Below are 10,382 nucleotides of genomic sequence, written 5' to 3'. Positions count from 1 at the left end.
TATCTTTTTCATTGGAAAGATCAAGGAGTTTGGTAAGATAAAGAGTGATAATAATGCGAAAGAAACATTGACTTAAAATCGCAACCTCAATTATTGTAATTTGTACTTTTTCTAAATGTACGCAGCATTATATACGTATATTAAAGATACATTCCGGTACGTTCGGTATGCGCTCAAAATTAGAAGTTTCATAAATAAAGTAACTTATGAATGACTAGTACAGATGATTGTGCAATCGCAGCTCGAGCCATAATCATGAGTTTGCATATTCCCAAGTCGAAATCCATCAAGACCGATATTTAGAATGCTTATTGCAGCGCAAACGGACGAGCATCATTGGTCGTCAGATAAAACTTGCCACGTAGCCTAGACAAAAAAAAGATAAGAAATCGTGAATCATGAAATCACAATCGGTAATCTTAGAAAATTTCGAGAAACAAAAAGATCTTACGACGTGGAAGCGTATTCGCCCATCAAAACGACTGGATTGTAATCGCAAAGACGCTCCTTGTATTTCTCCCAACTCTCGCACATTCTCGCTTTGAAACCCACCGTGCTACCGATGCTCTCGGTCATAAGTTGATGCGCCCGCGAATGGCTGCAGTAAGCTGTAACATAAGGCGATACTAAAACATTGTTCATTCATCTTTTTAATATTTTTTATGTAAAAAATAAGTAAAAATACTATAACAGATATTTACTTATAGTTGGCGCGTAGGAACAGCCAGGTTGAGGGATCTTTCCATCGTTGGGATAAAAATCGGCGTGTCCCAATGGCGCTAGGAATCCAAATGCCGGACCGCTGGTATGGATCACGTCCACAAATTGAGCATCACTCGGATCCAATCGATGTTCCGGATCGACGGCGCCGGAAATAGTCTCGAAGAGAGGACTTGCGGGATCCAATCCTTCCAATAGTCATAAGAGTTAATTATGCAATTTTACACTGGCAATAATATCTTTGCTTTTAAAGAAAAGTTATGTAAATAATAAACAATTATAGTTCACTTTTATCGGTGCCGTCGAATTCTGCAACTTGTGCGATTTTAAAAGACAAAATGTAATGGCGTACGGTCGCTGCTCTACCTGTTATTCTTCCTATAAGTCCGTCGTGATAAGCTCCGGCGAAACCCGCCACGTAAGAACCTAGACTGTGACCGCTGATGTGCAAGTCCTTGTACTCCAGGTTCGAGTCCCGATTTAAGAATTCCAGGAATTGGCCTAAATACTCACCGACGAGACGCGTATTCTTAGCCGCCACCGGATAGGCGTCGGCCGCCAAAATTCCCCAACCGACGACTATCACGTTCACATCCTGATAAAGCAGATACGCTAAAAATGCAATTATTAATCGAATTTTTATTTGAAAGCAGCGCTGTGGGATAGCAAAAGTATCTCATCGAATCTCTCGAAGAATCGCGCGTGATATAAAAAGAACTTGGAACTCTTCCGCGCAAAGTTTCTGGCGAGTGAGCAAAAACTCGCTAAACGATTAATTAAGCCGTTATCGCGCTGACCCTTGAACCGATAACGACGTCGATTCCGTGTTTACCGAAATAGGCTGACCCTGATTGTTTGCGAAAGTGGTAGTGGTAGCAGGAAATGCGAATGACAACGCAATACCTAATTCCACCCACCGTCTATTAGATCTCGTATCCAGCCTTCGTTTCCGGTATCGCTGAACCCGTGAACGATAAGCTTGGTCGGTCTGCTCTCGTTGAAGTGCGACGCGTACAACATCTCGGTGTTGTTCAGGAACAATTGCTCCTCGCCGAATGAATTCTGCCTGCAATATTATAACGATTTTATTCACGTTGCAAAATTAACGCAATCATACTTCAGATACAATAAATGTAAAATATTAATCTAACGGAGAATCGTGGAGATAAAAGTTTTGAAATTTGTTATTCTTTTCGTTCGGAATGTGAAAGAAAAATCATTGTGTAAGCGCCCCTCCTTATTTTCTTACGATCGACTTATTCATCGGAAAGAAAAGAAAAAAGAAAGAAAAAAAAGTCAATCGGAGAATGCGATACGCAGGCGTCAACGAGACGCGGCGCCTCGACACCCGATAGTCAATCGAACGTCAGCGCTGAGAATAGAATATTCACTGATTGCATGTATCATTAAAAAATTGATGCATCCTCCACGAAGTAGCATGCGATAATGCACCAAGATGCATGGAAATTAGCCGCGTCGGCGTATGATTGATTCTTGATCAGCATTACGACATTCTCTGAATTGTGAACACATAAAATTATTTTAAAAAATATATGAGCGATGCAAGAATTTACAATACGTAATATATTATTCGTAATATATTATTCGTTTAATTTCGAATTAGTTATGTTGGATGATTCTCTGCAGCCTTTTAACATATAATTTGATTTTAACTTTAACTACATCTTTTGATTGATTGGACACATCTCTCATTGTTATTATTTTACGTATTACGAGGGTAAGTCAAATAGTAAAGGAACATTTGAGGAATCATAAAAAGCCTCTTTAAAAGAGCTCCTTTACTTCTTGACTTTTCTTCGTATTAAATTATTATAATTTTATATATATTTTACGCATTGTTTCTTCTTTATTTTCATTGCAAATCGTTGTCTCGCCGGTAAAGAGATCGTACGCACCTGGTGTACAATTTAAAGGTCGCCGGTTCGCGTTCCAAGACCGTCTCGATGATCGATGCCTGTGCGTTGTCGTTCAGCATCGCGTTCTCTGGATACGCGTATGCTGGAACTAACGGCCATAGAATTACTCAGCATCCATTAATTTGTTATTGACAAAAGTCAGGAGAAAATAAAGAAATTTGCTCATTGTTCAAGATTTTGGATCGATAATTGAAGGTTACCTGACCAAGCAAAGAAGATTGCCGGAAGAACGAGGAGCTCGTTGGGTGACATGTCTTGGGAAAATGTTGCGCGATACACCAGTCGTCTCTACGAGATGCACAGGATTACTACTTTAACTTGGCTTAACGTCAGCTCGTTCCATTCATCCCGCGCGTTTTCTTTTTGCTCTTGGGAGTATGATAAGAGCGCGTAATGTCGTCGCTTCAATTCGTCAACATTGTGTAAGATTTTTACTAAAAAAAAATAAAGTATTTAAAAGGAATATTCTAATTGTTCAATGATTATTCAAACGACTGCGACGGTTACGTCCTATACGCGACCCTTGTTATTTTGTTTGATTTATTAACGATGATACTTCGATAAAAACAGTAAAACGACAGGATGGTTCTTAAATGATTCGACACTGAATTTACTTTAACTATTAACAATATAATATCAACTTATAAGTACAGAGTTGTGATTTCGGCTAAGTTCAAAAGTGCTAATATATCGGCCCGACTGTCTCTCTATATTTTATCCATATTATTGTGCGACTGTTCTGACTGGTTCGGCGATAGAGAGTGAGTCTCAATCTCGATCTCTCCCGCAAGTCGACTTCTTAGAAGATTCTCGAATATTACGACGGTTATTATTTAATACACTAAAAATACAGGGAGCGGGAGCGCGCCCGCGCAGAATCGATTATATCGAGGCGCTGCTCTCGATCATCTGGCTGCCGTCTATCGGACATTATTGGTTGCATCTTTCAATTGCGTTTCATTGCCAGAAACATCTTTAAAATCATTCCCCGGCAATTTCGAATGTTCCGCTTCAGTGCAAACGGCAAATTATTTAATTTCTTTCATAGTATTTGCTATTTATAATTTTGTATAAGACATTGCAAAATCTGCTCTCGAATCTCGGCTTGTCTGAATCTGCTTAGATTGCTACGAATTTCGATGAAGCCCGTTTGACGCCTTTTTGTACCTTTCAAACAGGATTTCAAGGTAACACGAATATTATCATCGATATGTATTATCATCGATATCTAAAGTATTCTGCATTCTAAATTATGCAAAATTAATAAAAAATATATTTGCTGTACGTCTAAACGTTAACTTATTAGCTTCGGTAATGCGATACTCCACGATACCGACGTTGATTTGTGAAGTGTCGTGCAATCTTGCGATAAATTTCGCTAGATAGTGCTCCACACGATTCACGCACACACTTGCATTTGATAAACACACCGATAGAGAAATATCACAGCGAGCTGTCAAACATAATATCATATGTGATTTCAAGTTTATTGCGTACGTGTTGCGCTGTTAAATACTACATTTTTCAAAGTAAGTAGAAATATTCTATTATCTGTTTAATTTATCTATGATCGAATTGTGTTTATTGCATTTATCTTTTAATAAGAGCAACTTTAACGCTAGATTTTCAGAACAAGAATTGCATTACATTTTAATATTAATTTGAAAAAGCAGGTTATTAACTAGAAATCAGTATTAACTCAAAATATGTAATTGAAATCTCAAACTATTTGGATTATTTTTTATTTTTTTCTAGGTTATATTAATATAGCTGATATTGATATAATAGACTTGGTTTTTATAATATTGAGTATAAAATTGTTGCTATCATATGTGTGAGGTTATGTGTCATGAAAATTAAATGCGTCCCCCATTGTGTAATATATATTAAAATTCAATACTCTTAATATTTATATTTGTTAAAATTTTTGTTTATTTCAGATTTAATTGAGTTTATGGGTACACTATGTCGCCTGAACCCACACAAGAACCCATGCAGGAGAATCTGACAGTCTCCAATGTAAATCTAGATGCAAGAATGGCAAATGATGAGGATGATAGTGAAGATGAAGATATGGGAATGGCTGGATATCTCCCATTATCTCAAGTATCTACCGATGCTGATCCTATGTTGGATGAAGAAGAGGTATCTATTTTAATCAATAAAATAGCAATATCTTCAATTTCTAACAGGCAAACTTCTTACATTAATTAAATTTCTACTTCAGAATGACGAATGGTTATCTGGATTTGGTGAAGGTGGTCAACCAGTATCTGTTTCAACAACTGATGCAACTGAGCAAGTAAGTTGTCTTTCGAACAATCTAACAGTTTTTCATTGAATTGATTTTGTGAGTTGTTTTAGTTATGAGCACAACATGTCACATTTTAGAGTTGTTCTTCAGAAGTATTGGAAGTATGGTCATGCGCGCACAATCGCTCCGATATTGATTTAGATGCGACTAAAATCAAGGAAGTCAAATCTGTAATGGCATCCATCACCCTTCCGGAAACATCCATTCCGCCATGGGCGAATGCAATCTCTGAAGAGCAGTGGAAGGAGCAGCTTCTTGTTCGCATTAAAGAGATGCAGAACAAAGAGTCGTAAAATGTAAATTGCAAGGTAGTAGCCGATGGCCGCTAAATGGCTAAATTTTAAAATCTTTATCATCAAACTGCACATAAGTTGTACATTTAAAGTTATTCGAAATTTTATTACGATATAAAAAGATGTGAAAGTATGATTGAAATATTGGGCATCGCTGAGTCATAGATGTTTTATCCAGCAGTTAAATATAAAATAGAGTGTTTGATTTTTATATTAACTAATCTAAGAGTTTACGAATGGAATGGATTTCAACACTAATTTACTAACGCATAGGATGTGCAACTGTGATGTGAGAGGAGAAGTAATCAAACGTATTAGTCAAATGAATTGAAGTATATTATTATTATCTTTCTTTTTTTTATACGATATATGTTGTTTTGAAGCAGATTGTAAGAGATATATGATATATTAGTTTAATTAATAAACATCGCTCGATGAGACATCGTTCGAAGTGAGTGAAACATGGTGTCTTTATCTTAATGTTATTATAATGAAATCTGATTTATTTTCGAATCGTGTACATCCTATTGCGCTCGAATCCCTTCCATTATTTTTCCGTACTTCATCGTGTACATGATCCATGTGATCAAAGAAAGCACAGTGCGATTCTATAGCTCGAACTCTGTGTCGATAGCAGCGGCCTTGACTGGATTCAGTTTCTTTCTTAAGGCGGCAACATCGTCCTCTATTTTTATCAGTTTCCGATATTTCTGAAAAAGAAAGCTCAAATTATGGAGTTTTTAAATTTCAACGTGTATAATCCTTACGCGCGATGTTACACACCTCTGAGGTAGTTCCAGGTGTAACGTTCCAGATGTAGATCATGTAACCTGGAATGCACAACATCGAGGAGAGGCCTGCGAACCATCCCAACAAGTGACTCCACCATGGAAATTCATACGTGAGATATTTCACAGGGACAAATTTAATGATATTAAAGATGAAGACACCCTATGCACAAAGTATACGGCGTAAAAAAGTAGCACATTGTCACGCACACGGTGGAGTAGAACAGATCTCACCACACAAATAGCAGGCGTAGTAACTGTCCAGCATATCTTCCACCAGAAGCAAGGATAATAGCCTATCATGTCCCGTATGCCGTCATAAAATCGATCCACCCCGAATGCCCACGACACGGAAATGCACTCGAAGAACATGAGGAAGAGCAGGCAAAATCCGCTCACGGCATACGTATCTAGCAACTGAAAGACGTACATTCCACCCTGAAAAATGAAGATAATTAGCATCAGGTAATTCACGAATGGATTATTTAAAGAATATAAGGCTGAAAAAATAAGACAAAAAATTTTAAATTTTTAGATGTCACCGTTGGGCAGTTTTGTACAAAGTATACTCACTTCCGTAACGCACAAAAGCCCAATTAGATAGGAGATCAAGCATACAATGGCGATAAACAGCTCCTTCCGTTTTCTAAGCACTCGCGGCCACTCGTCCACGGCGGCGGTGATAAAGCCCTCCATAGTGCAGAACTGAAATTGTGTGACTTGTTTTTAACATTAACATTAATCGATATAGTTCTAAAAGTGATGGATGTCCACCTTGGATTCGACGAATCTACGTTACCTGACTGTCCAGTCCTATTAGAAGTAGCATAAAGAAAAATAAGCTCGCCCAAATCGACGCCCCGGGTAATTGCAACACTGCGGAGGGATAAACCAAGAAAGCCAAACCAGGTCCTGTAGTCGAAATAACGGAATACAATACAATTATTATTACGAGATGTTTTAATCTAAGAGAGATAAAAAAAATACGGATAATTACCAGAAGCAGCCACGTCGGCTACTGGTTTCTGTTGCTCGTGGGCCATGAAACCGACCACTGAGAATATGACCACTCCGCTAAGCAGACTGGTACAGGTGTTCACTCCGCATACGATGAGAGCGTCTCTGTAATATATCAATAAGGCTGTATAATAATCTATTGTATGCTTCTATAAACCTTAAAGATATAATGCTTTTTAACAAGGAAAGGTAAAGAGCAACTTGTAATTTACTTATAAACGTTATTGTTGAACTTGTTGTAACTGCCTAGAGCTACCAGCGCGCCCAGACCGAGAGCGTAAGTGAAGAATATCTGCGTCACCGCGTCTATCCATACCTATACAGCGACGATACGATAATAATTATATCCTGGTGTGTCTCAAAATCGACAATATCAACAGTCTTACCTCGGGATCGCCGAGTTTTGAAAGATTCGGCGTAGCGTAATACTTCAAACCTTCTGAAGCGCCCGGCAGTGTCAAGCCTCTTACGAGCAGCACCGCTAGCAGAGCGTACGGGAAGAGCGCCGTGAAGTAGACAACCTGCATTATGCTGTCTATGTAACTCGCGTTACGTTCAAAAGCAATCAGCATGGATCCGTTTTTAACGAATTTGCTTTACCTTGCCGGTCCACTTCACGCCTTTCCAGATGCAAAAGTAGCACATGATCCACACAACTGCAAGCGTGCCAGCCAATTCCCATCTTATACTGCCCACGTCTTCGATACCCGTGGAAATCTGCAGGGTTCGCCTCCTTTTCGTAATAAAAAAAATACGAAAGATACTTTTTAATCGTTCATTGTAACGGATGGAAGCTAAGGAATCCGGTAACTTACTCCCAGAATTCCTTGACCGGATCCTTCAACAGCTCGTGACTCAAGTTTCCCAAGGATGTGGCGCATATAATGTTGTTCGGCCAGTAATCATCCTCCCAGCATGAAACGTTCAGACGTTCGTCAGGCGTGATGCAGTAGCGCGTGTTCCATGAGTTGTCACAAGATCTCCATGGTAAGTCTGCGCAAAATTTACGCCACATACGCAACTATTTCTCTTTGATCTTACAGTTAAATAATAAGATTTCAGGGCATTGTGTTCTAAACTAGATCACACACTCACCAGCTCGTAAGGAGACCAAAAAGTAGAAGAGCGCCCAAGCAAGGATGATGATGTAATACACGTTGGTCCAGCAAGAAAGCACGCAAGTCGCGTATCCAATGCCTGCAAAAATGAATGCACCGTCGCATTGCCGGATCTCCAAAAGAATAACGCCTCTCTAAAATCACCTTTAAAGATCGGTGCTATCTTGAAGATACCCAGGCCGCCTATCGTCAGCATTTGTCCTAAAGACAGCTCCATCAGGAACATGGGTATACCGGCCAGCGCGAGCGCGATGAAATAGGGTACCATGAAAGCACCGCCGCCATTCTTGTAGCAGAGGTAAGGAAATCGCCACAGGTTTCCCAAACCTATGGCCAATCCCACGACGGACAAAATAAATTCGATCTTTAAAAAAAGAAATAGAAATAATGTTTATCGACGAAATCCAGGTTCCGTGGTCCGCGTCGACCGACGCGCTTTTACCTTGCTGCTCCAATTCCCTCGTTCCGGTAGATCCTTGGTTCTCTTGACGAGGAAGGAGGATTGCCGCAAGCATTGTATGGCCTCGAATCGGAAGTCCGATTCTTTTTCGCCATTAGAGGTGGCTATGTTAACGGTTGGCTCGGCGAAGAGAGCCTTCAGCTCCTGCACCGGATTCGCGGCCGGATTCACGGCCGGACTCGCCGCCGGTTTTCGCGACAGTGGACTGGTGGATCTGTCTACCTTGGGACGGCCTTGAGTCGATTCTCTCGAAGGCATTATTCTTTGCAGCGAGGAAATCGCAAAACGAGATCGGAATTGGAGAAATCACGTCATTATAATTGACTGGCTGCGAGTGGAAACCAGCTCGCGAATGCGTGGGTTGCGCTCTTCCTTCTGATCAAAACGCTAGAATATAAAATGAGATGACTGTTGAATTGGCAGCTAAGTGGAGAGAGACAGAGAGAAGAGCCAAGGGCTGATTGATAATTGCCGCTTGTACTAGGAAGGGTTTTGTGACACGAGCTTTTCATTCTGTTCAGTTGCGCCGATCTTAACAAGCAGGAAGCCCTTTAAGAGCGGCCGGACGTGTTATGGGGCCTGAGGAGAATACATAGGAGATGATGATGGGACTGTAATATAAATAATAGATGATATTCGCGATTTCATAATGCCCATCGTAGTCATCGCCGTCGTCGAGCGCGAGGTGCGTATAAGGTATGACAAGGGTCTTGATGATGACGAACGATAGATAACGAGCCACTTCCGGGAATCATAGTGTTCGCCGAATGCGTTCTCATCGTCACAACCTTGTCCTATTTTACGATTTAACTCATGGTGTTCTATACATCGCTGTTACCGTGTGTCCCACGACTACGACGACTGCGACAGAAAAATCCAATCTTCTTTACTTAATCGCAAACGTTTTACACCCGTTTAAAATAATTGCTAATCAAACCAAACATTAAATTCTAAATTGAAATGTAAATTAAATTACAAATCGGTTAGTGCGATCGAGTATGAATAATAATGCGAATAATTTCATTTTATTTCAGATGTTTGATATACTTTCAAAGACCGCCATTCACCGTTGAAAAAAATAAATAATGGGTTTGTTCCACGTGAAAATCGCAAGTGATACGTACGTGATTATTGCGATCCAGTATGTGCTTTTCCCACACCGTCAACGACTTTACTTCTTCACCGCCTTGCACTGGCTCCTTACTCTTGCATCCTTGATGTTCTGCTAAATATTCCACAATCTTACTAGGATGAGATCACCTCCAGGATTTTCAGCGCAGGATGTAAAATTTTTAAAGAGGTGGAGCCACCCCTTTTGGAATGTTCGCCGAACGTTCAACCGAGCGCGACTTCGAGGAAGGGCTCGCGCGGATGCAGAGATTTCTGCTGTACCCCGTCGCGATCTACCCCACAATGACGCACGGTCCCCCTCGAGCATGAACGCACCTATCTTTTCATTCAACAAATTAATGCCACAGTGTCACTCTATATTTAGGTTGCTCGTGCGGCACGGAGAGATCGGCCGTATGCGCGCAAATCGCGTCAGCCGAACGTACGATATTTTTCATTTCTTTTTATCATTGCACGGATTTCTTTTGATGCAGTAACATCTCATCATAATCCTGAGGGATAATACAATTTGAAAAAGATGTCAAATAGATCATTAGGGCCGTAATTAAGTTCCCGATATGATAAGGCCTTAATCTCCAAAATTTTTAGAACGCAATAAAAATTT

General features: G+C 40.1%; 3 protein-coding genes across 5 annotated transcripts; 1 reads left to right on the top strand and 2 right to left on the bottom strand.

Moving 5' to 3' along the window:
• Positions 1-72: 72 nt before the first annotated feature.
• LOC105678332 (pancreatic triacylglycerol lipase) lies at positions 73-3,467 on the bottom strand. Of its 3 annotated transcripts, XM_012377573.2 has the most exons (8): positions 3,309-3,467; positions 2,858-3,091; positions 2,637-2,745; positions 1,638-1,786; positions 1,087-1,332; positions 702-908; positions 452-626; positions 73-366 (listed from the first exon to the last, which is right to left on the bottom strand). In XM_012377573.2, the coding sequence occupies exons 2-8, from the start codon at positions 2,907-2,909 to the stop codon at positions 309-311; spliced, it is 996 nt and encodes a 331-aa protein (XP_012232996.1). In that variant the 5' UTR covers positions 2,910-3,091; positions 3,309-3,467; the 3' UTR covers positions 73-308. The 3 variants fall into 3 exon arrangements, with proteins under 3 accessions (XP_012232996.1, XP_012232997.1, XP_067214053.1); XM_012377574.2 differs by having other exon boundaries at positions 2,858-3,466; XM_067357952.1 differs by having other exon boundaries at positions 452-608; positions 2,858-3,457.
• A 561-nt stretch (positions 3,468-4,028) lies between these two features.
• LOC105678340 (male-enhanced antigen 1) lies at positions 4,029-5,725 on the top strand. Its single transcript, XM_012377590.2, has 4 exons — positions 4,029-4,186; positions 4,598-4,802; positions 4,885-4,959; positions 5,049-5,725. The coding sequence occupies exons 2-4, from the start codon at positions 4,623-4,625 to the stop codon at positions 5,262-5,264; spliced, it is 471 nt and encodes a 156-aa protein (XP_012233013.1). The 5' UTR covers positions 4,029-4,186; positions 4,598-4,622; the 3' UTR covers positions 5,265-5,725.
• Positions 5,579-10,350, bottom strand: LOC105678339 (sodium- and chloride-dependent GABA transporter 1). Its single transcript, XM_012377587.2, has 14 exons — positions 9,772-10,350; positions 8,630-9,034; positions 8,332-8,551; positions 8,165-8,266; positions 7,885-8,062; positions 7,670-7,802; positions 7,456-7,590; positions 7,282-7,385; positions 7,050-7,174; positions 6,852-6,964; positions 6,626-6,757; positions 6,287-6,490; positions 6,048-6,215; positions 5,579-5,974 (listed from the first exon to the last, which is right to left on the bottom strand). The coding sequence occupies exons 2-14, from the start codon at positions 8,903-8,905 to the stop codon at positions 5,873-5,875; spliced, it is 1,992 nt and encodes a 663-aa protein (XP_012233010.1). The 5' UTR covers positions 8,906-9,034; positions 9,772-10,350; the 3' UTR covers positions 5,579-5,872.
• Between the last annotated feature and the right edge of the window lie 32 nt (positions 10,351-10,382).

Source organism: Linepithema humile, chromosome 6, assembly GCF_040581485.1.
Source record: "Linepithema humile isolate Giens D197 chromosome 6, Lhum_UNIL_v1.0, whole genome shotgun sequence".
Lineage (NCBI taxonomy): Eukaryota > Metazoa > Arthropoda > Insecta > Hymenoptera > Formicidae > Linepithema > Linepithema humile.
Note: the sequence above shows the minus strand (reverse complement) of the source record. Positions and strands in the feature narration are given on the sequence as shown.